This window comes from Herpailurus yagouaroundi, unplaced genomic scaffold (genome assembly GCF_014898765.1).
Source record: "Herpailurus yagouaroundi ecotype Mexico unplaced genomic scaffold, PumYag 77, whole genome shotgun sequence".
Lineage (NCBI taxonomy): Eukaryota > Metazoa > Chordata > Mammalia > Carnivora > Felidae > Herpailurus > Herpailurus yagouaroundi.
In genome coordinates this window covers 79,316,540-79,342,611 of record NW_024412388.1, presented here as the reverse complement: position 1 = coordinate 79,342,611, position 26,072 = coordinate 79,316,540, and the positions used below count along the sequence as shown (strand labels likewise).

General features: G+C 37.6%; 2 protein-coding genes and 1 pseudogene across 7 annotated transcripts in view; 1 reads left to right on the top strand and 2 right to left on the bottom strand.

The window, feature by feature from the left end:
• The window catches only part of EVI5 (ecotropic viral integration site 5), a 248,898-nt gene that overhangs the window by 40,082 nt on the left and 182,744 nt on the right, over window positions 1–26,072 (top strand). For 4 of the 6 annotated variants that reach the window (XM_040470985.1, XM_040470986.1, XM_040470984.1 and 1 more), the window contains one exon: window positions 19,112–19,341. In XM_040470985.1, coding sequence (XP_040326919.1) covers window positions 19,193–19,341 — 149 coding nt within the window. In that variant the 5' untranslated portion in view covers window positions 19,112–19,192. Of the gene's footprint in view, window positions 1–16,294; window positions 16,366–19,111; window positions 19,342–26,072 lie in introns of all 6 variants that reach the window. The other 2 variants (XM_040470988.1, XM_040470987.1) reach the window with 1 other exon arrangement.
• LOC121027940 (uncharacterized) lies at window positions 3,854–3,995 on the bottom strand (annotated as a pseudogene).
• LOC121027481 (elongin-B-like) lies at window positions 17,267–17,668 on the bottom strand. Its single transcript, XM_040470990.1, has one exon. It carries the CDS (start codon window positions 17,636–17,638, stop codon window positions 17,282–17,284), a length of 357 nt encoding a protein of 118 aa, XP_040326924.1. The 5' UTR covers window positions 17,639–17,668; the 3' UTR covers window positions 17,267–17,281.

The window sequence follows — 26,072 nt, the reverse complement described above, 5'->3', positions numbered from 1 at the left end:
TGAGATCGAGCCCCATGTTGGGCTCTGTGCTGACAGCTCAGAGCCTGGAGCCTGCTTCAGATTCTGTCTCCTTCTCTCTCCCCCTCCCCAATCACACACACTCTCTCTCTCTCTCTCTCAAAACTAAACATTAAAAAAAAAAAAGAATTGATGCTGTATTTTGTCAAATGCTTTTTCTACATTATTGAGAGCATCATGTTGTTCTTTTCCTTTCTTTTTATCAATTTGGTGTATCATGTTGTTTGATTTGCAAATATTGAACCACCCCTGCAGCTCAGGAATAAATCCCACTTGATCGTGGTGAATAATTCTTTTAATGTACTGTTGGATTTGATTTTCTAGTATGTTGTTGAGAATTTTTGCTTCCAGGTTTTTTAGGAATTATTGGCCTGTAATTCTCCTTTTTAGTAGAATCTGTCTGGTTTTGGAATCAAGGTACTGCTGACTTCGTAGAATGAGTTTGGAAGTTTTCCTTCCATTTCAATTTTTTGGAACAGTTTGAGAAGAATAGGTATTAACTCTTCTTTAAATGTCAGGTAGAATTCCCTTGGGAAGCCATATGACCCTGGACTTTTGTTTTTGGGAGATTTTTGATTACTGATTCAATTTCTTTGCTGGTTATGAGTCTGTTCAAATTTTCTATTTCTTCTTGTTTCAGTTTTGGTAGTTTATATGTTTGTAGGAATTTGTCCATTACTCTCAGTTTGCCCAGTTTGTTGGCATATAATTTTTCATAATATTCTCTTACAGTTGTTTGTATTTCTGTGGTGTTGATTGTGATCTCTCCTCTTTCATTTGTGATTTAATTTATTTGGGTCCTTTTTCTTGTCTTTTTGGTAAGTCTGGCTAGGGGTTTATCAATTATTATTAATTCTTTCAAAGAACCAGCTCTTAGTTTCGTTGAACTGTTCTGTTTTGTTTGTTTCTTTTTTTTTTTTTTTTCAACGTTTATTTATTTTTGGGACAGAGAGAGACAGAGCATGAACGGGGGAGGGGCAGAGAGAGAGGGAGACACAGAATCGGAAACAGGCTCCAGGCTCCGAGCCATCAGCCCAGAGCCCGACGCGGGGCTCGAACTCCCGGACCGCGAGATCGTGACCTGGCTGAAGTCGGACGTTTAACCGACTGCGCCACCCAGGCGCCCCTGTTTTGTTTGTTTCTAAGTCATATATTTTTTCTCTAATCTTATTTCCCTTGTGTTGGCTTTAGGTTTTATTTGCTTTTGCTTTTCTAGCTCCTTAAGATGTAAGGTTAGGTTGTCTATTCGAGACTTTTCATGCTTTTTTTTTTTTTAATTTTTTAATGTATGTTTATTTTTGAGAAAGAGAGAGAGAGACAGAGTGTGAGCAGGGGAGGGGCAGAGATAGAGGGAGACAGAGAATCCGAAGCAGGCTCTGTGCTCTGAGCTTCCAGCACAGAGCCAGATGTGGGGCTTGAATTCACAAACTGCGAGATCATGACCTGAGCCAAAGTCGGATGTTTAACCAACTGAGCCACCCAGGTGCCTCGAGACTTTTCATGCTTCTTGAGGTAAGCCTGTATTGCAATATACTTCTCTCTTAGGACCGCCTTTGCTGCATCCTAAAGGTTTTGGACTTTCTTGTTTTCATTTTCATTTGCTTCAATGTGTTTTTTAATTTCTAATTTAATTTCCTGGTTCACCCATTTGTTCCTTAGTAGGGTGTTCTTTAGTCTCCACATATTTGTGATCTTTCCAAATTTTTCTTATGGTTGACTTGAAGTTTCATAACATTGTGGTCTGAAAATATGCATGGTATGATCCTGATCTTTTTGTACTTGTTGAAGGCTGTTTTGTGATCCAGTATGTGATCTATGCCGGAGAATGATACATGTGCATTTGAAAAGAATGTGTATTCTGCTTTAGGATGAAATGTTCTGAATATATCTGTTAAGTCCATCTGGTCCACTGTGTCATTCAAGGCCATGGTTCCTTGTTGATTTTTTGATTAGATGATCTGTGCATTGCTGTAAATAGGTTGTTGAACTCCACATACTGTTATTGTATTATTATCAAAGAGTTGCTTTATATTTGTTACTAATTGATTTATATATTTGTTTGCTGTCAAATTGGGGGCATAAACAGTTACAATTGTTAGATGTCCTTCATGGATAGACCTCTTAATTATGATAGAATGCCCTTCTTCATCTCATTACAGTCTTTGATTTAAGATCTAGTTGATCTGATATAAGTATGGCTACTCCATTTGTCTTTTGGTGTCCATTGGCATGATAGAGGGTTCTTTATCCCCTCACTTAAAATCTGTGGATATCTTTAGTTCTAAAATGAGCTTCTTGGAGGCAGCATATAGATGGGTCTTGTTTTTTTATGTCTCAAACCATGCTGTTCAGGCAGGCCCTCCCGTGCTGGTGGCTGGCTTCTCCTGCTCCACAGTTCTCCCATGCCTCCTAGGCACTTGGCTGGGATTCAAAACCCCATGTCTTAAAGGATCTCGCACCATGATGACCTGGTTCTGAAGTAGCATCACTCTGCCCTGTCAATATGGTTGGTGTCTGCAGGGTGTTTTGTCCTTGAGAGGGCAATATACCCTTTTCTCACAGTACTCAAGGGAGGGGACTGTTGTCTGCCAGTGTACCCCTGAGATCGCTACTGAGTCCAGGGGCTAGCTCCCTTCCCCCCACGTGCTGCTGGCACACAGCAGCAACTTGTGTCCAGAGAAAGTTGGGCATTTTTGATAATTCCATTCTTCAGCAACTAAAGCTGTTTGCAGAGTGGGGACTGGTACTCTCTGTATTTCTCATAAATCAGTCCATGGTCTGGAGAGGATTTCCTCTTGTCCTAACACAAAACCACAATGCACAGCCTCTCTTTCTGTCCCTTTCTCTCTCCACAGAAGGTGATCCCTCCCTTCAGTGCCCGTGCTGCTCTATGTCCCCCATTTTGCATACACGCACCTCAGTCCTGCCAAGCTGTCTCCTTCCACCTGTGAAGATTTTTCTGTCACCCCGCAAACTGATTTATTGGGTATTTCAAGTGTTCTGACCTCAATACAGTTGTGTTTGAGGAACAAGGGAAATCCCAGTCTGCCTACTTCTCCACGATCTTAACTCCTCCCCCTCCAAAGAGTCCCCTTTAATACTTCTTGCGGGGCTGGTTTAGTGGTCACAAACTCCTTTAGTCTTTGTTTAGATATGCTTATTAATCCACATTTTTCAGATGAAGGATTGAGACATCAATTGGTTAGGTAAATTGCCCCAGGTCACACAGCTAGTAAGTGGTAGAGATGACTAGAACTTGGGTACAGAGTTTGTATTTGATCCAGCCTAGAATAAAAAAGAGGTGGCCAAAGATAGTTTTGTGGAGGACAACATCTGATAAAGCATAGAAAGGATCCAACAGAAGATTACTGAGAAGTAGAAGGAAAACCCTAAGAACATGTCATAAAAGCCATGAGAAGTAAGTAGGAGAAGAAAAGAAAGATAGTATGAAAATAGCTGCATTTATTGAGTGCTAGACATATGCTTAGTACTTTGTGTGTATTTTATTTATTATTATCATCTCTAGTTTGTAAATAAGAAGCTGAGGCTTAATATTAGCAGTAAGTAGAGGAACTGGTGTTGAACCCAGGTCTCTAATGTCAAAGCCCCAGTGCTCGACCATGAAGGGGTCCTGCTTGTAACAATATCAAGTGAGGCTGTGTGAAATAAGGACTTTTGGAAAGTAGTGATTACATTGGGAGGAAAGGTGAAATCAGAAAGCCAGCCCAAGAAGTATAATAGTTAATAGTTGAATAATAAGAATTTGAGAGAGAGTGGAAATACAGGTAGTATATCATCAGAGAAATAAATCAGGAAAACTCAGAAGAGCCCATCAAAGTGCTAAACACAATAAAAAGTAAATATATACATATTTATGTCAAAGCATTTCATTGCAAACTTTAACAACTAAGAGGCTAAAGAGAAGATGGAGTTCCCAGATTTTACACTTGATCTTAGCCAAAAGGCCGAGAAGCGATGGAGTTCCCAGATTTTAAGGGAAACAGGCTAATTAATAGAATTAGAGTGGTTTCAGACTCTTTAACAAAGATAATGGAAGGTGGAAGAAAACTGAAGTCAGTATCTTCAAAACTCTGAGGGAAAATTATTTCTAATTTAGTTTATAATGAAGCTGAACTCTCAGAACTTTAAAGTGTTAGAGTAGAATAAAGGTACTTTTACATAGGCAGTGTCTCAGTTTTACTTTTTAGGAAGCTTGGAGAGGAGGTGTCCCACCAAAATGAGAGAATGTATTAAGAAAAAGGAAGACGCAAAGGGTTTAGGAAATATTATCCAATGCAAAGAGACATGAAGGAAATACCTGGATCACAGTGAAGGGAGATCCCTGGATGACAGTTGAGCACCAGGTGTAGAGAGCAACTAGTCCAGAGTGAAGCAGTTCAGAAGGTTTTAGAGTGGACATGTTCAAAAATGTAAACTTGATTAGAGGTGAGGAGGGTTGTCAGGCATTCCCTGCATAATCTCTGTATTTTTATGGAGAAATTTGTTCATACATAAAAATTTTAAAAACTGCTTCCTTGATACATGATTCACATACTATACAATTTATCCATTTAAAGTGTACAGGTCAGTGGCTTTTAGTTTATCCAGATTATGCATCCATAATTAAAGAAAACTTTAGAACATTTCATTACCTCAAAAAGAAACCTTGTACTCCTTAGTTATAGCTCCCTATCCCTCCACTCTCCCCAGTCCTAAGCAATCACTAATCAACTTTCTGTCTATACATAATGCTTATTCTGTACATTTCTTACAAATGGAATCATGATATGTGGTATTTTGTGACTGGCTTTTTTGATTTAGCATAATGTTTTCATGATTAATCCATGTTATAGAATGTCAGTACTTCATTCCTTTTTATAGCTATGACCTAAAATTTTTAAATGTAAATTTAATTACAAATTGTTTTGCCATTGAACTAAACTCTTTTGGATATCTTTACTGATATGTTTCTCCTTTTTTTTAGTCTCTTAGTGAAAATATAAATATTTATAATAAGGTGTTTAAGTTAATTATATCACTCAAGAAAATAAGATGCTTGGGGCACCTGGCTGACTCAGTTGGTTAAGTGTCCAACTCTTAATCTCAGCTCAGGTCTTGATCACAAGGTTGTGAGTTCAAGCCCTGTGTTGGGCTCCGTGCTAGGCATGGAGTCTATTTAAATAAAAAAGTCAGTTCAATATAAAAACAACCAAGATTCTTAAAAAAACAACAGGGGGTGCCTGGGTGGCTCAGTTGGTCAGGCGTCTGACTCTTGGTTTAGGCTCAGATGATGGTCTTATGGTTCGTGGGATCAAGCCCTGCATTGGAGTCTGCACTAACAGCATGGAGCCTGTGTGGGATTCTCTCTCTCCCTCTCTGTCCGTCCCATGTGTGTGCTCTCTCTCTTTCTCTCAAAATAAATAATTAAAAAAACAAGGTTCTTTAAATAAACACTCAACTTGTAAAACAAAAGCCTGTCTTGAAATTCTTATTTCTTGGCATTGCTTTAGCATACTAATCAAAATGCCATTTTAACAGCAGTGGAAAAGTAATGATGTGGTTTAAATGCATTTGACTCTGAGCCACAAATCAATAGTAAAATTTCCTAACTAAATTAAATGCTGTTCTCTCAGGCCTCCAAACATTAATCTAATTTTCTGGTTCTAATGTCGTATGTTTTCTTGGTGTACTGCCCTTGTTTCTACTTATATCACACTACAGGTATATAAAAAGATGTTTTTTTCTCAACTATGTGAGCCCACCATCCCCTCAAAAACAATTTCAGAATGATGTCTTACTTTATATTTTAATTTCTTGGTTTCATTTCATTTTAAGCATTATCGAATGTTTTTGCTTTGCAAGATCCTATGATACTCTTGCAGTTCATATAGTGGTATGGCAAACTACCATAAAACTTAGTGGTTTAAAATAGTTGTTTCAGTATGTCCATGTATTCTGTGGGTGAGGAATTTGGACAGAGCATTAGGAGAAGGGAGATTACTGAGAAGTAGACTGGGAAGACTCAGGGCTGAGGTTGACTCTTTATCTAGGGTAGAGAATCATTTGATGGTGTATTCACACTCCTGTCTAGTGGTTGATGCTAGGACCTCAGCGCGGCTGTTAGCCAGAATAGCCTATACTTGACCCTATGTGGGCTGTTTCTCAACAGCATGTTTGCTGGGTCTCCAAAGTGAGTCTTTGTAATCACTTTTATCTTCTTTTTGTAATCACTTTTGATGTTCATTATTAGTTGACATAGTCATAAAATCCAAGTGAAGAGGTCCATGGCAGACACATAGTAATAAAATGGCAAAAAGTAGTAATAAAGAGAGAATTTAAAAGTAGTGAGAAAAAAGAAAACTGTTACATACAAGGGCAACCCCATATGACTATCAGCAGATTTTTCAGCAAAACGTTTGCAGACCAGATAGAAGTGGCATGATATATTCAAAGTGCTAAAAGGAAAAAAGCCTGCAGCCAAGAGTACCCTATCCAGCAAGGCTATCATTCAGGACAGAAGGAGAGATCAAGAATTTCCCAGGAAAAATAAAGCTAAAGGAGTTCATGACCACTACAAAAAATGTTAAAGGGGACTCTGAGTGGAAAGGAAAGACCATAAGTAAGAGTAAGAAAAGTTGGAAGCACGTGGGGCACCTGGATGGCTCAGACGTTTGAGTATCCAACCCTTAATTTTATCTCAGGTCATGATCCCAGGGTCATGGGATCCAGCCCCACATCAGGCTCTGTGCTGGGGGGTGGAGCCTGCTTAAGATGTTCTCTTTCTTTCTCCCTGTCCCCTTTACCCCTGTTTGTGTGTGTTTTCTCTCTGAAATAAGATAATAATAAAAATTAAAGTGGGAACTGCAAAGACAGTAAAAATAAGTGTATCTGTAAAAATCAGTGAAAGGATTCACAAATAATAGGATGTAAAGTATGACACCGTATACCTAAAGTGTCGTGGGAGGAGAGGGAGAAGAGTAAAGAATAGGTTTAGACTTAAGTAACCATCAACCTAATATAGACTGGTATATGCAGAAGATGTTATATGCAATCTGAATGGTAACCACACATTAAAAACTGATAATAGATAGGAAAAAAGTAAGAGAAAGGAATCCCAAGAATATCACCAAAAAAGCCAACTAATCATGAGAGAAGAGAGCAAGGGAAGAAGAGAATAGAGAAGAACTAAAAAAACAACCATAAAGCAAGTAACAAAATGGCAATAAATACATACCTAGCAATAATTAGTCTGAATATAAATGGACTAAATGTTCCAATCAAAAGACGTAGGGTGATTGAATTTAAAAAAAAAAAAAAAAAAAGACCCATCTATATGCTGCCTACAAGAGTCTAATTTCAGACCTAAAGTCACGTGCATATTGATAGTGAAAGGATGGAGAAGTATTTATCATGCAAATGGATATGAAAAGTGGGGTAGAAATACTCCTATCAGACAAAATAGACTTTAAAACAAAGACTGTAACAAGAACCAAAGAAGGACACTATATAATCATAAAGGTAACAATCTAATAAGAAGATACAACAGATGTAAACATTTATGCACCCAACATGGAAGCACCCAAATATATAAAGCAGCTAATAACAAACATAAATAATTGATAGTAATAAAGTAATAGAGGATTTGGTCATCTAAACAAAATCAGCAAGGAAACGGTGGCTTTGAATGAAACATTGGAACAGATGGATTTAACTAATCATTCAGAACATTCCATCCTAAAACAGCAGAATACACATTCTTTTCACATGCATATGGACATTATCCAGAATAGATCACATGTTAGGCCACAAAACAAGTCTCAACAAATTAAAAAAAAAAAAAAATCAAAATCCTAACATTCATCTTTTCAGCCACAATGCTATGAAACTAGAAATCAACAGGAAAAAAAATCTGGAAAGAACACAAGTACATGGAGGTTAAATAGCATGCTACTAAACAATAAAGGGAAATCAAAAATTACATGGAGACAAAATGAAAGCAAAACAGCCCTAAATCTTTGGGAAACAGCAAAAGCTGTTCTAAAAGGCAAGTCTCTAGCAATACAGACCTACATCAAGAAGAAAGAAAAATCTCAAACTACCAAATTAATAAAAAAAAAAAATCAAACAATCTAACTTTACATCTAAAGGAACTAGAAAAAGAACAAAATCCAAAACCATAGAAGGAGGAAAATAGTAAAGATTAGAGCAGAAATAATAGAAACTAAAAACAAAACAAAAACAAAAAATAGTAGAACTGATCAATGAAAGCAGGAGCTGACTCTCTGGGAATATCAGCAAAATCGATACATCTTTAGCTGGACTTCTCAAAAAAAAAAAAAAAAACTCAACATCAGACATCAGAAATGAAAGAGGAGTAACAACTGGATGCTACAGAAATACAAAGGATTATAAGACAACATTATGAAAAATTATATGCCCCCCTAGAAGAAATGGATAAATTTCTAGAAACATACAACGTTCCAAAACTGAATCAGGAAAAATTAGAAAGTTTGAACAGACCAGTTACTAGCAATGAAATTGAATCAGTGATCAAAAACTTAATAATGGTGCCTGGGTGGCTCAGTTGGTTAAGCATCTGACTTCTGCTCAGGTCATGATCCCACAGCATGTGGATTTGAGCCCAGCATTGGGCTCTGTGCTGACAGCTCAGAGCCTGGAGCTTGCTTCGCATTCTGTGTCTTCTTCCCTCTCTGTTCCTCCCCCACTTGCACTCTCTTTCTCTCAAATAAAGAATAAAAATAAATAAATAAAAACCCAAAAAGCAAAACAAAACAAAAAAACTTAATAAGCTAAAGTCCAGGACCAGATAGTTTCATAGGGGAATTCTACCAGACATTTAATGAAGAATTAATACCTATTTTTCTCAAACTATTCCAGAAAATAGAAGAAGGAAAGCTTCCAAATTGATTCCATGAGGCCAGCATTACCCAGATAAAAAAAAACAGATAATGACAGTATAAAAAAAGAGAACTATGCGTCACTATCTCTGATGAATATAAATGTAAAAGTCCTCAAAATATTGGCAAACCAGACCTAACAATACTTAAAAAAGTCATTTACCATGATCAAGTGGGATTTATTCCTAGTCTGCAAGGGTGGTTCAATATTTGCAAATCAATCAACTTGATAACATCACATAACGAGAGAAAGGATAAAAACCATGTGATAATTTTTTTTTTAACATTTTTTTTTCCAACGTTTTTTATTTATTTTTGGGACAGAGAGAGACAGAGCATGAACGGGGGAGGGGCAGAGAGAGAGGGAGACACAGAATCGGAAATAGGCTCCAGGCTCCGAGCCATCAGCCCAGAGCCTGACGCGGGGCTCGAACTCCCGGACCGCGAGATCGTGACCTGGCTGAAGTCGGACGCTCAACCGACTGCGCCACCCAGGCGCCCCAAAACCATGTGATAATTTTAATAGATGCAGAAGAATCATTTGATAAAGTATAACACCCATTCAGGATAAAATCCCTCAATTAAGTAGATTTAGAGGAAAACATACCTCAATATAATCAAGGCCATATATGAAAAACTCACAGGTAACATCATTCTCAGTGGTGAAAAACAGAGCTCTTTTCCCTGAGGTCAGGAACAAGACAAGGATGTCTACTCTTACCACTTTTATTCACAGCATTGGAAGTCCTAAGCACAGCAGTCAGACAAGAAAAAAAAGGAATAAAAGGCGTTCAAATTGGTAAGGAAGAAGTAAAACTGACTTTGCAGATGACATACCTTATATAGAAAACCCTAAACAGTCCACCAAAAAACGACTAGAACTGATTAATTTAGTAACGTTGCAGGATATGAATCAATATTCAGAAATCCATTGCATTTCTGTACATCAATAATGAAGCAACAGAAAGAGAAATTAAGAAAATTCCATTTACAATTGTACGAATAATAATAAAATACTTAGGAATAAACTTAGCCAAGGAGAGGAAAGACTTGTACTCTGAAACTATAAAATATTGACGAGAGAAATTGAAGATGGCATAAACAAATAGAAAGACTTTCCATACTCATGAATTGGAAGATACTCTTAAATGTCTATACTACTCAAAGAAGTCTACAGATTTAATGCAATCTCTATCAAGATAACAACATTCACAGAACTAGAACAATAAATCTTAAAATTTGGAGCCACGAAAGACCTCGAATAGCTGTAATGATCTTTCTTTCTTTCTTCCTTTCTTTTTTAAAAAAATTTTTATTATTTATTTTTGAGACAGAGCATGAGCAGGGAAGGGGCAGAGAGAAAGGGAGACACAGAATCTGAAGCAGGCTCCAGGCTCTGAGCTGTCAGCACAGAGCCCAATGCAGGGCTCGAACTCACGGACTGTGAGATCATAACCTGAGCTGAGGTTGGACGCTTAACTGACTGAGCCACCCAGGCGCCCCTGTTTTTGTTATTTTTTTAAATATAATTTATTGTCAAATTGACATACAGTGTGTACAGTAAAAATTTTTAATGTTTATTTTTGAGCGGGGGGGAGAGAGGCAGAGAAGAGACAGAGCAAGAGTGGGGGAGGGGCAGAGAAAGAGGGAGACACAGAATCCGAAATAGGCTCCAACTCTGAGCTGTTGGCACAGAGCCTGATGCAGGGCTTGAACTCATAAACTACGAGACCATGACCTGAGCTGAAGTTGGACACCTAACTGACTGAGCCACCCAGGTGCCCTGCCATAACAATCTTGAAGAATTAAAAAAGTTGGAGGTGTCACAACCTCCGACTTCAAGATATACTACAAAGCTGTAGTAATCAAAACAGTATGGTATTGGCATAAAATATAGACACATAGATCAGTGGAATAAAATAGAGAGCTCAGAAATAAACCCATGATTGTCATTTAATCTTCAAAAAAGGAGGCAAGAATATGCAGTGAGAAAAAGATAGTCTCTTCAACTAATGGTGTTAGGAAAACTGGACAGCATCATGCAAAGTAATGAAACTAGGCCATTTCTTACACCATACACAAAAATTGGATTAAAGATCTAAATGTGAACCTGAAACCATTAAAATCCTTGAAGAGAGCACAGGCAGTAATTTCTCTGACATTGGCCATAGCAACATTTTTCTAGATATGTCTCCTGAGGTAAGAGAAACAAAAGCAAAAAAAAAAAAAAAGCTATTGGGATTATGTAAAAGTAAAAACTTCTGCACAGCAAAGGAACCAATCAACAAAACTAAAAGGCAACTTACTGAATGGGAGGAAATACTTGCAAATGACATGTCTGACAAAAGGTTAGTGTCCAAAATACATAAAGAACTTACACAACTCAGCACCCAAATAATAAGTGTAATTTAAAAATAAGCAGAAGACATGGACAGACATTTCTCCACCAATGACATACAGATGGTCAACAGACACATTGAAAGATTCTCAATGTCACTCATCACAGAAATGCAGATCAAAACTACAATGAGATAGCACCTCATGCAAGTCAGAATGGCTAAAATTAAAAACACAAGAAACAAGTGTTGGCCAGGATGTGGAGAAAAAGGAACCGTTTTGCCCTGTTGGTGAGAATGCAAATTGGTGCAGCCGCTGTGGAAAACAGTATGGAGCTTCCTTATAAAAATACAGGGGCACCTGGGTGGCTCAATTGGTTGTGTCTGACTTAGTCTCAGGTCATGATCTCACAGTTGGTGGGGTCGAGCCCCATGTTGGGCTCTGTGCTGACAGCTCAAAGCCTGGAGCATTCTTCAGATTTTGTGTCTCCCTCTCTCCCTGCCCCTCCACTGCTTGTACTATGTCTCTGCTCTCTGTCAAAAATAAAAATAAACATTAAAAAAAATTAAAAAATAAAAGTAGAACTACCATATGATCCAGTAATGGGTATTTGTTCAAAGAATATGAAAACACTAACACAAAAAGATGTTTATGTATACATATATGTACACACATATATACATATGTATACACACTAGAATATTATTCAGCCATGAAAAGAAGTCTTGCCATTTGCAGCGACATGGATGGAGCTAGAGAGTATAATGCTAAGTGAGATAAGTCAGAGAAAGACAAATAGCATATGATTTCATTCATGTGGAATTTAAGAAACAAATCAAGAAAGGGGAAAAAAGAAGACAAAAAATAGGCTCAAGAACAACCGGGTTACCAGAGTGGGGGTGGGTGGGGGTGTGTGGGTAAAATAGGTAAGAGGATTAAGAGCTACTTATGTTGATAAGCACTAACATACAAAATTATTAAATCACTATATTGTACACCTAAAACCAATATAACACTATGTTAACTATACTGGAATAAAAATTAAATAAAAATAGTAATTACTGGCAGTTAAGAGTATCCTTATAACTTTTTTTTTTAATTACGTTTTTATTTATTTTGCACAAAGCAGGGGAGGGGCAGAGAGGGAGAAAATCCCAAGCAGACTCCATACCACCAGCGCAGAACCCCACGCGAGACTTGAACCCACGAACTGCGAGATCATGACCTGAGCCACAGTCGGACACTTCACCGACTCAGCCATCCAGGTTCCTCAAGAGTGTCCTTATAACTTCTAATAAAATACAGAGCAATAGAGGAACCATGATTGTTTTTCATGGGATATACTATTCAAATATTTTAGTAATCTATAAGATTCCTACTAAACTTTATTATTAAGATTTTACTTTTTCTTTAAGAACAGTTTTAGATTCACAGCAAAATTGAGTGGAAAGTACAGAGATTTCCCGTACACTTTCTGCCCTCCAACACGCTTGGCTTCCCCCTTTATCAGCCTTCCCCAACAGAGTGGTTTATGTGTCATGTTCCTACATTGACACATCATAATCACCCAAAGTCCGTAGTTTACATTAGAGTTCACTCTTAGTGTTGTGCATTGTATGGATTTGATCAAGTGTGTAATGACAAATATCCATCATGATGGTATTATACAGAGTATTTTTACCACCTTAAAAATCCTCTGTGCTCTTTGCCTGTTCGTCCCTCCCCAAACCTTAACAACTACTGATCTTTTTACTGTCCCCATCATTTTGCCTTTTTTTGTATGGTTGGAATCATATGTTATGTAGTTTTCTGAGATTTACTAAGCCCTTTTAAAACTGAGATATAATTCACATACTATAAATCCACTCATTTAAAGTGTGCAGTTCAGTGGCATTTAGTGTATTCACACGGTTGTGTAACCATCACCACAGTAGAATCCCAGAGCATTTTGTCTTTCCAAAAATAAATCCTATGTCATTCTCCTAGCCCCTTGAAGCCACTGATATACTTTATGTCTCTGAATTTGCCTATTCTGGACATTTTATCTAAATGGAATCCTACAATATGTGGTCATTTGTGCCTGATTACTAAACGTTTATAATGATGGTTTTAACCTTTTCAAAATATGTTCATATTTAAAAGTAAGTGCTTAACTCCTCTATGAGGTAGACAGGAACTTTGTGATGTAATGGCATTGTCAGATTTATTAGGTGTTCATGACCTCAGTTTACCATAGGATGAGGGAAGGAGATTTAGAGGTGGTAGGGTAGAGATTTAGAAAAGTACTGTAGGGGCGCCTGGGTGGCGCAGTCGGTTAAGCGTCCGACTTCAGCCAGGTCACGATCTCGCGGTCCGTGAGTTCGAGCCCCGCGTCGGGCTCTGGGCTGATGGCTCAGAGCCTGGAGCCTGGAGCCTGTTTCTGATTCTGTGTCTCCCTCTCTCTCTGCCCCTCCCCCGTTCATGCTCTGTCTCTCTCTGTCCCAAAAATAAATAAACGTTGAAAAAAAAAATTAAAAAAAAAAAGAAAAGTACTGTAGAGTTAAAAGAAAAATAGAACATGATGATATATGAAAAATGAGCCCTATGGAATTTCTGGAACCATGAGTATGAAACTTTATCAAAGTACAACTGCAATTAAATACTCCAGTTATATTTAAGTATTTAACATTTGAAGATGAGTTGTTGAGCCTTCAGTAGTTCTAGATTGAATCTCATTTTAGCTGAATTTCAGCAAGGTTGAAAGGATGTCAGGATTGTGCTCTTGGTTATTACAAACTTTTTATTTTTTATTTTTTTATTTTTTATTTTTTATTTTTATTCCAAACTTTTTAAATGGAAGCCTGTTGCTACAGTATGCAGAAGGGGTATGGTAAATTTATTTGTTTTAATAAATGAAAGCAAAAAATAGGAATCTTTTGCCTTTTCTACAATTAACTCTGGTAGAGAACTTTTATATAATGAAAATGTGAAGTATTAATTTTTGAATGTTATAAGTATATTTGAAATTAATGGTTGGTATCATTAAAGGTTAACATTTTTCTGTAAATTTTATGTCAGGTTTTCTGATTACTGTGATTTAGAGATACAAATTAGTGCCATCTTTACAACTGAATTTGTAGTTGTATTTATGTAGAAAAAATCAGTAGGATTACAAATTATAGTAGGTTATCTTGTTACCTACCATGGACGGCTCTGACCTTTTAAAGGAAGACTGGCTAAATTAGTCTTTGGTTCCTGTCTGGCTTTTTGGGTTGAGAACCTGTGCACTGGTCCATGCACTGTCAAGGACCTCTTTTGCCTGGAAACCTAAATGATCTGCCCTGTGCTTCTTTTCCTTGGGTCCCCTACTGTATCCTTCTTGTCTTTATTGGGGATTCTTCCCTCAACAGAAAGTGTCCCCTTATCCCTTCTATAATACTGTTTCTAAGATAAGTAAGTTCTAAAATGAGTTACTGAAAATGACAAGTATTCTTTTCCCCCCCTATTATTATTTTTATTTTTTTTAATTTTATTTTTTATTTTTTAAAACTTATATCCAAATTAGTTAGCATATAGTGAAACAATGATTTCAGGAGTAGATTCCTTAGTGCCCCTTACCCATTTAGCCCATCCTCCCTCCCACAACCCCTCCTGTAACCCTCAGTTTGTTCTCCATATATTTATGAGTCTCTTTTGTTTTGTCTCCCTCCCTGTTTTTATATTATTTTTGTTTCCCTTCCCTTATGTTCATCTGTTTTGTCTCTTGAAGTCCTCATATGAGTGAAGTCATATCATTTTTGTCTTTCTCTGACTAATTTCACTTAGCATAATACCCTCCAGTTCCATCCACGTAGTTGCAAATGGTAAGATTTCATTCTTTTTGATTGCCGAGTAATACTCCGTTGTGTGTATATATATATATACCACATCTTCTTTATCCATTCATCCATTGATGGACATTGGGGCTCTTTCCATACTTTGGCTATTGTTGATAGTGCTGTTATAAAAATGAGAGTGCATGTATCCCTTCGAAACAGCACACCTGTATCCCTTGGATAAATGCCTAGTAGTGCAATTGCTGGGTCATAGGGTAGTTCTATTTTTAGTTTTTTGAGGAACCTCCATACTGTTTTCCAGAGTGGCTGCACCAGCTTGCATTCCCAGACAAGTGTTCTTAGGTTAATAAAACTTTGGCCCTTTTCAGCACTTGTAATCAAATCTTTGTCTTAGAAGTTCCAGTGTCATATTGAGTTGCTTAACTATGACCTTAGAATCCCTTTTCCATTTTATCTTTTCCTTACATCAAATTTTCCTGCTGGGTTGTGGTGGAGGAAATGGGGGCAGAGGGGTAGAAAGAGAGTTATCTGTGTATTCTGGTAAGAAAACCCTTGGACAACCTATGAAGAGAATAGTATTTGCTAAAATAATCTGGGTAGAATTTATGTCTTGGTGTCTTTTTTTTTTTTTTAATGTTTATTTTTATTTTTGAGACAGAGACAGAGCATGAATGGGGGAGGGGCAGAGAGAGAGGGAGACACAGAATCTCAAGCAGGCTCCAGGCTGTCAGCCCAGAGCCCGACGCAGGGCATGAACTCACAAACTGTGAGATCATGACCTGAGCCAAAGTCAGATGCCAACCGACTGAGCCACCCAGGTGCCCCTATGTCTTGGTGTTTTAATTTCTGTGTGTATGAATTGCTATATATAACTAAGATTAGATGAGAATATGCTGATTCCGAAAATAATTGGCAGTGCTCTAGCCATTTAGTTATAAAATTTAAGATCTTGTCAGAGCACATAAAAGCACTTCATAGTTTTTTAGCTTTTATATGTCTAAGTACTTCATAATCAAGCAGTTCTTTTTATGATAGTTTTTAGAAAATACAGTCCCTTAAAAAGCCTATTAGACCTTATTTTGTAAACTCATGTCATTAAGAATGTTTAGTGTTACATAGGTATTCAAATATGGCTTTTATTTACATTGTTTTTCATTAGTGAAGTAATGGCATGTTTGAATATTATTTATGTATTTTATTTTGCAGCTGAATCTGCTTAGGAGTTGGGCATGATTTATGAATATGTGGACATATGTGTAATGCACTGAATATCAGAGGTAGTTTTTTTACATCTATATTTTTATCCCATTTTAATTTTCTAAATATTTTAATTTTTTTAAGTATATATTTTTTAATGTTTACTTATTTGTGAGAGAAAGAGACAGAGTATGAGTGGGAGAGGGGCAGAGAGGGAGGGAGACACAGAATCTGAAGCAGGCTCCAGGCTCTGAGCTGTCAGTATAGAGCCTGATGCAGGGCTTGAACTCACGAGTGGTGAGATCATGACCTGAGCTGAAGTCAGATGCTTAACCGACTGAGCCACCCAGGCGCCCCTCCTGTTTTAATTTTCTTTGGTTATGTGCCTAGAAGTGGGATTCTGCATCATTTGGTGTTTCTGTTTTTAATTTTTTGAGGAACCTCCATAGTGCTTTCCACAGTGGCTGCACTGATTTACATTTCTGCCAGCCGCATACAAGGGTTCTTTTCCCTCCACATCCTTGCCAACACTTGCTATTTCTTTTTTTTAAATTTTATTTAAATCCAAGTTAGTTAACATATAGTGTAATAATGGTTTCAGGAGTAGAATTTAGTGATTCATGATTTACAATAATACCCAGTGCTCATCCCAACAAGTGCTCTCTTTAATACCTATCACCTACTCAGTACCCTTCTAGCAACCGTCAGTTCTCTGTATTTAAGAGTCTCTTCTGGTTAGCTTCCTTCTCTGTTTTTATCTTATTTTTCCTTCCCTTACCCTATGTTCATCAGTTATGTTTCTTAAATTCCACATATGAATGAAATCATGTGCTATTTTTCTTTCTCTGACTTATTTCACTTAGCATAATACATTCTAGTTCCATCCACATGTTGCAAATGTCATGTTGCAAATGACAATATTTCATTCTTTTTTTTTTTGACACCCAAATCTCTTTTATTGGTGGGGGGGGCACTGGGGATGGGCTCGGGGCCTTCTCACTGCACCACTTGTTTGTTGGCGCTGCTTCCTGAGTCCTGTGGCTTCATTACATCGGGCAGCTCGGGTGGACTGGAGAAGGGCTCCATGCGCAGGGCCTTGAAAGCTTCATCTGCCCGGAAGGCCAGCCCCACGGTGGCTGGGGCCTGTGGCCCTGCCGTCTGACTGGTGAAGTCGCACTCTCCCAGTGTCTTGCCATCATCCAGAAGTTGGTCATCCTTGTACAGCTGCTGCTCACCGGGCGGCTGCTTGAGGATGCCCTCGACGGTGCGGTTCAGCTCAAACATGGTACTCGACTCCTTGGCGTCCGTGAAGATGGTGGTCTTGTGGCAAATGATCGTGAGGAACACGTCCATCGCGGCAGCTGCCTGTCCCAGTATTTCATTCTTTTTGATCATCAAGAAATATTCCACTCTCTCTCTATATAACTCATCTTCTTTATCCATTCATCAGTCAATGGACATTTGGACTCTTTCCATGCTTTGGCTGTTGTTGATAGTGCTGCTATAAACATTGGGGTCTGTGTGCCCCTTTGAATCAGCATTTTTGTATCCTTTGGGTAAAGAGAGATTGAGATCTTAAGGGCTTTTTAAGTTCTGGTTGCTTACTTAGAAAGTTATCTTAAACTTGTGATGTTTGGCTGTTAATAACTACTGCTTTATTTTAGCCAGTGATGGGAATGTCTCCTCTTTTCTAGGCATGCCATTTTATTTCTGAGTAGTTCCAACTATGTGAAAATTGTGTCTTGCATCTTTCCCACTCTGCTAACTCAACCATTTATCATAATTTTGTTCTCTAGAAAAAGTCTCTCTTTTTTAAAAATACTCTGTTGTTGTTTGAAGACAGATGTCATGAGTCTCATTATGTCTTATGCTAAGCAAACCCAGTTTTTATTGAATTATTAGTAATGTTACAGCATTCTCCTATCCTTATCACCAAATGGACATATTTTAATCCTTGGCTTTCAAATGATTTTGACTACAGAATACATTTTTTTTTTAAATTGGGGTGGGGGGGGCAGCAGAGGGAGAGAGCAGAGAATCTCAAGTAGGCTGCAGGCTCAATGTGGAGCCCTGTGCAAGGCTCGATCCCACGACCTGGGGATCATTACCTGAGCTGAAATCAAGAGTGAGACGCTCAACCAGTTGAGCCACCCAGGTGTCCCTACAGAATACGTTTTATATCCCAACTCAGTACGCTCATGAATTATATCTACATGTAGTATGTAGTTTTAATACACACATGTAACTGAAACAATTTCATAAGACAGTATATATTGACACTGATATTTTTTGTTATTTTCCTTCTTTTTTTTTTTTTTTTTTTTTTTGTGAGAGAGAGTGCTTGCACATTAGCAGGGTATTGGCAGAGGGAAGGGGTGAGAGAATCTTAGGCAGGCTCCACACCCAGCACAGAACCTGACACGGGGCTTGATCTCACAACTACAAGATCGTGACCTGAGCTGAAATCAACTGATTTCAGCTGAAATCAGTCAGATGTTTAACTGACTGAGCCACTCAGGTGCCCCTGTTCTTTCTCATTTTTCAAAAATGCTGGTTTTATTTCTCATGTAGATTATATTACTCCCTGATGAGTTTCAACCTGTAGTTTGGAAAACACTGTTCTAGTTTGTTCACATTGCAGAATTGAAATAAATATTTCCCAAAAGCTAATGTTAGGCTAATCATTGGTAAAGTAGGTTTTACCTTTATCACCTCAAAGAAAATATTGTGATGGTGGTTATTAAGTAAAACTTAACAGGGTTACCAAGTTCTTCGTAATAAATGTAGTAAAACTAAAATATTTTCAACTTTAATTTTTATTTGTAGGTGGCGACAGACAAGGTTGCAGAAAAGCTGAGTTCTACTCTCTCATGGGTGAAGAACACAGTATCACATACAGTCAGTCAGATGGCCAGTCAGGTGGCAAGTCCATCTGCCTCATTACACACTACATCCTCATCTACCACACTATCCACGCCAGCCCTTTCACCATCTTCCCCTTCACAGTTGAGTCCAGACGACTTAGAACTCCTGGCTAAACTGGAGGAACAAAATAGGTGAGTGAGGTTGCTTGGCTTTTCTCTCTCTGCAGTTATATGAACTCAGCCATTCATTTATGTATATATGCCATAATCAAAATTTACTTTTTTTAGAATGTGTATTTTCTAGTCTTTGGCTCCTTGTTTGTCAAAATTACTTAACAAAAGTATTCACGTCTTTTTTGGAGGAGTTGGTCTTAAAACTAAAGTTGTATTAAAATTTCCTCCTTGCTCAGATAGCTTTAGAGATGTTTTTTGTTAATATAGCAAATTCCCTAAATTGTTAATGAATTTTAGAATTTTGTTAAGGCAAATAAGACTACCATTTTTATTTTTTTAAAGTTTATTTTGAGAGAGAGAGAGAGAGAGAGAGAGAGAGTGTGTGTGTGTGTGTGTGTGTGTGTGTGTGTGTGTGTGTGTGTGTAAGCAGGGAAGGAGCAAAAAGAGGAAGAGACCATATCCCAAACAAGCTCATGCTGTCAGCATAGAGCCCAGCACGGGGCTCGAACTCTCGAACTGTGAGATCATGACCTGAGCCAAGATCAACAGTTAGATGCTTAACCAACTGAACCATCCAGGTGCCCCAAAACTGCCATCTTTGATTTAAACTCTATAAGTAGCCCCTTTGGTTAATTTGTAAAGTAATTTAATTTAGGGTGGATGGTTGATTTATGGTTTAGAGTAGGAAATCTCTTCATTCAGTTTTTTCATAGAAGGCAGTATCTTTTTCTCTTAATGGGCATGAAATAGAATAGTCATTTGTTAGCAATGTATACTCTGGACCCTGTGTGTCCCTTCACTATATTATTATCAGAATCTATTTTGGGCTTCAGATACAAAAGAATCATTGGAAGAGCCCCCTTTTGTGTTCAGTCAAGATGTATACTACCATTGCCTTTAAGAGTAAGAACATAACTTCTAACAGCTTTTTTTCATATATAATTGACATATAAACTACACATATTTGTGTGCAGTTTGATTGGTTTTGACATATGTATATATCTGTGAAATAATCACCAAAGGCAAGAAAACAAACATATCCATTATTCTCCTTTGCATCCCCAGGCAGCCATTGATCTCTTACAGTTATGTAGATTAGTTTGCATTTTCTAGAATTTTATAGAAATGGAATAATAGAGTATGCACTTTTTTTATTGGTGTATTTTACTCAGCATGGTTATTTTGAGATTCATCCATGTTGTAGTGTGTGTGAATAGTTCATTTTTTTACTTGCTTAGTGGTATTGTATAGTATGGATATATGCTAGTTTATTCACTCTTTATTATGAAATGTTGTAAATATTTGTATGCAAACCTTTGTACAGATAGACGAATGCTTCATTTTTCCTGAGCAAATACCTAGAATTGGAATGGCTGGTTTATATGATAGGTGAACATTTAACTGCCAAACTATTTCCAAAGGGCCTATACTTTTTCACATTCCCACCAACAGTATATGAAAATTTCAGTTCCTCTACATCCTTGCCAATACTTGGTATAGTCTTTAATTTTAGCTAACATATACTGGTATCTTGTAGTTTTTTTTGTGTTGTTTTGAAGTTTATTTTTGAGAGAGACCGAGACAGCACTTGCAGGGGAGGGGCAGAGAGAGAGAGGCAGAGAATCCCTTCTCAGCACAGAGGCTGACACAGGGCTCGAACCCACGAACCACTGAGATCATGACCCAAGCTGAAATCAAAGTTGGACGCTCAACTGACTAAGCCACCTAGGCCCCTGGTATCTTGTAGTTTTAATCTGCATTTCCTAATGTTGTTGAACATCTTTTTATGTGCTTATTTGCCATTGATGTATCTTCTTTGATAAAATGTCTGTTTGAATTTTTTGCCTGTTAAAATTAGGTTGTTTGCTTTCTTATTATTGTATTTTAAGAGTTCCTTGAACATTTGGAATATGAATTCTTTTCACATAATATGTTTTGAAATATTTTTTCCTAGTCTGTGGCTTATTCTCTTAACAGTATCTTTTGTTGTAAATTTTGATGAAGTTGTAAATTTTGATTGTCCAGTTTGAAATTGTTCTTTTATGGATTGTCCTTTTGATGACTCAAGGTCACATAGCTTGATGCCTGTATTTTTTTTACAGAAGTTTTTTTTATAAAGTTTTGTTTAGGTCTGATCCCTGTTTATTTTTAGATGTTTTATTTATTTTTGAGACAGAGAGAGACAGAGCATGAGCAGGGGAGGGGCAGAGAGAGAGGGAGACCCAGAATCCGAAGTAGGCTCCAGGCTCTGAGCTGTCAGCACAGACCCTGACGCGGGGCTCGAACTCACAAACCGCGAGATCATGACCTGAGCTGAAGTTGGATGCTCAGCCAGCTGAGCCACTCAGGTGCCCCTAAGTTTATTTTTAGAGAGAGAGAGACAGCATGAGTGGGAGGGGACAGAGAGAGAGAGAGGGTGAGAGAGAGAGAATCCCAAGCAGGCTCTGCATTGTGAGCATAGAGCCTGATGTGGGGCTGGAGCTCACGAACCATGAGATCATGATCTGAGCCTAAATCAGGAGTCTCAACTGACTGAGCCACCCTGGCACCCCTAGATCTCATGAGTTTGGAGTTAGTTTTGTATATGGAGCAAAGTATAGATCAAAATTCATTTTTTGAATATGCATATTTAATTGTTCCTGTACCATTTGTTGAAAAGGCTACCCTTTCTTGACTTAAATATTTTTGCACTTATGTCAAAAATTCGTTGTTCCATTGGTGTGTTTTCTGTCTTAATGCCAATACAGTACAGTTTTGATTACTGTAACTTTATAATACATCTTAAAATGAGATAGTGTTAATCTTCAAACTTAGTTCTCCATTTTGACTATTTTTGGAACTTAACATTCCCATATGAATTTTATTTTATTATATTAATTAATTAATTAATTTTTTTAATGCAAAAGATTTTATTTTTTTTTAAAACCGGGAAGAATATTTTGAAAAAATAACCTATACCATTCCTAAAATACCTAATTTGGAACATTTCTTTTTTTTTTTTTCAATATATGAAATTTATTGTCAGTTGGTTTCCATACAACACCCAGTGCTCATCCCAAAAGGTGCCCTCCTCAATACCCGTCACCCACCCCCCATCAACCCTCAGTTTGTTCTCAGTTTTTATGAGTCTCTTATGCTTTGGCTCTCTCCCACTCTAACCTCTTTTTTTTTTTCTTCCTTCCCCTCCCCCATGGGTTTCTGTTAAGTTTCTCAGGATTCCCATATGAATTTTAAAACAAATTGTTAATTTCCACAAAAACACTTACTGAGGCTTTGATTGAACTGTATTGCCTTATATATCCTACTGCATTGCTAAACTTGTTCTGGTACGTTTTGTTGTTTTTATTTTTTTAGATTACATTAGATTTTGTAATGTGAATGAGGATGTTAACTCTGATTAAAGCACTTTCACTTCTTCTTTCCAATCTGGATGCCTTTATTTCTTTTTCTTGCCTTATTACAACTGGCCAATACCTTGAGTACAAATTTGAATGTAAGTGGTGAACGTACATTTTGTTTTCCTGATCTTAGGGATGAAACATTAAATATGTTAACTGTAGGCTTTTGTAGATGGCTTTTATCAGATTGAGGAAGTTTCTTTATCTTCCTCATTTGCTTAGAGTTTAAAAGAAATATATTTTGGATTTTGTCAAATGCTTTTTCTCCATTTACTGAAATGATCATGTAGTGTTCCTTTTATAGTCTGATATGGTGAATTACATTAATTTTTGAATGTTAAACCAACTTTGCATTCCTGAGATAATCCCACTTGGTTGTGATAAATTGTCTTTACAAAATATTGTTGGGCTGATCAAAAAGGATTTAAATAATATAACAGAAAGTGAATTTAGAATAATAGTCATAAAATTAATCGCTGGGCTTGAAAACAGTATAGCTGACAGCAGAGAATCTCTTGCTACAGAGATCAAGGGACTAAGGAACAGTCACGAGGAGCTGAAAAACGCTTTAAATGAAATGCATAACAAAATGGAAACCACCACAGCTCGGATTGAAGAGGCAGAGGAGAGAATAGGTGAACTAGAAGATAAAGTTATGGAAAAAGAGGAAGCTGAGAAAAAGAGAGATAAAAAAATCCAGGAGTATGAGGGGAAAATTAGAGAACTAAGTGATACACTAAAAAGAAATAATATACGCATCATTGGTATCCCAGGGGAGGAAGAGAGAGGGAAAGGTGCTGAAGGGGTACTTGAAGAAATCATAGCGGAGAACTTCCCTGAAGTGGGGAAGGAAAAAGGCATTGAAGTCCAAGAGGCACAGAGAACTCCCTTCAGACGTAACTTGAATCGACCTTCTGCACGACATATCATAGTGAAACTGGCAAAATACAAGGATAAAGAGAAAATTCTGAAAGCAGCAAGGGGTAAACGTGCCCTCACATATAAAGGGAGACCTATAAGACTCGTGACTGATCTCTCTTTTGAAACTTGGCAGGCCAGAAAGAGTTGGCACAAGATTTTCAGTTTGCTAGACAGAAAAAATATGCAGCCGAGAATCCTTTATCCAGCAAGCCTGTCATTTAGAATCGAAGGAGAGATAAAGGTCTTCCCAAACAAACAAAAACTGAAGGAATTTGTCACCACTAAACCAGCCCTACAAGAGATCCTAAGGGGGACCCTGTGAGACAAAGTATCAGAGACATCACTACAAGCATAAAACATACAGACATCACAATGACTCTAAACCCATATCTTTCTATAATAACACTGAATGTAAATGGATTAAATGCGCCAACCAAAAGACATAGGGTATCAGAATGGATAAAAAAACAAGACCCATCTATTTGCTGTCTACAAGAGACTCATTTTAGACCTGAGGACACCTTTAGATTGAGAGTGAGGGGATGGAGAACTATTTATCATGCTACTGGAAGCCAAAAGAAAGCTGGAGTAGCCATACTTATATCAGACAAACTAGACTTTCAATTAAAGGCTGTAACAAGAGATGAAGAAGGACATTATATAATAGTGACAGGGTCTATCCATCAGGAAGAGCTAACAATTATAAATGTCTATGCGCCGAATACCGGAGCGCCCAAATATATAAAACAATTACTCATAAACACAAGCAACCTTATTGATAAGAATGTGGTAATTGCAGGGGACTTTAACACCCCACTTACAGAAATGGATAGATCATCCAGACACACGGTCAATAAAGAAACAAGGGCCCTGAATGAGACATTGGACCAGATGGACTTGACAGATATATTTAGAACTCTGCATCCCAAAGCAACAGAATATACTTTCTTCTCGAGTGCACATGGAACATTCTCCAAGATAGATCATATACTGGGTCACAAAACAGCCCTTCATAAGTTTACAAGAATTGAAATCATACCATGCATACTTTCAGACCACAATGCTATGAAGCTTGAAATCAACCACAGAAAAAAGTCTGGAAAACCTCCAAAAGCATGGAGGTTAAAGAAAACCCTACTAACGAATGAGTGGGTCAACCAGGCAATTAGAGAAGAAATTAAAAAATATATGGAAACAAACGAAAGTGAAAATACAACAATCCAAACGCTTTGGGACGCAGCGAAGGCAGTCCTGAGAGGAAAATACATTGCAATCCAGGCCTATCTCAAGAAACAAGAAAAATCCCAAATACAAAATCTAACAGCACACCTAAAGGAAATAGAAGCAGAACAGCAAAGGCAGCCTAAACCCAGCAGAAGAAGAGAAATAATAAAGATCAGAGCAGAAATAAACAATATAGAATCTAAAAAAACTGTAGAGCAGATCAACGAAACCAAGAGTTGGTTTTTTGAAAAAATAAACAAAATTGACAAACCTCTAGCCAGGCTTCTCAAAAAGAAACGGGAGATGACCCAAATAGATAAAATCATGAATGAAAATGGAATTATTACAACCAATCCCTCAGAGATACAAACAATTATCAGGGAATACTATGAAAAATTATATGCCAACAAATTGGACAACCTGGAAGAAATGGACAAATTCCTGAACACCCACACTCTTCCAAAACTCAATCAGGAGGAAATAGAAAGCTTGAACAGACCCATCACCAGCGAAGAAATTGAATCGGTTATCAAAAATCTCCCAACAAATAAGAGTCCAGGACCAGATGGCTTCCCAGGGGAGTTCTACCAGACGTTTAAAGCAGAGATAATACCTATCCTTCTCAAGCTATTCCAAGAAATAGAAAGGGAAGGAAAACTTCCAGACTCATTCTATGAAGCCAGTATTACTTTGATTCCTAAACCAGACAGAGACCCAGTAAAAAAAGAGAACTACAGGCCAATATCCCTGATGAATATGGATGCCAAAATTCTCAATAAGATACTAGCAAATCGAATTCAACGGCATATAAAAAGAATTATTCACCATGATCAAGTGGGATTCATTCCTGGGATGCAGGGCTGGTTCAACATTCGCAAATCAATCAACGTGATACATCACATTAACAAAAAAAAAGAGAAAAACCATATGATCCTGTCAATCGATGCAGAAAAGGCCTTTGACAAAATCCAGCACCCTTTCTTAATAAAAACCCTTGAGAAAGTCGGGATAGAAGGAACATACTTAAAGATCATAAAAGCCATTTATGAAAAGCCCACAGCTAACATCATCCTCAACGGGGAAAAACTGAGAGCTTTTTCCCTGAGATCAGGAACACGACAGGGATGCCCACTCTCACCGCTGTTGTTTAACATAGTGCTGGAAGTTCTAGCATCAGCAATCAGACAACAAAAGGAAATCAAAGGC

Coding starts and splice junctions, on each gene's coding strand:
- LOC121027481 (XM_040470990.1), bottom strand. CDS start 17,638: ATGGACGTGTTCCTCACGATCATTTGCCACAAGACCACCATCTTCACG.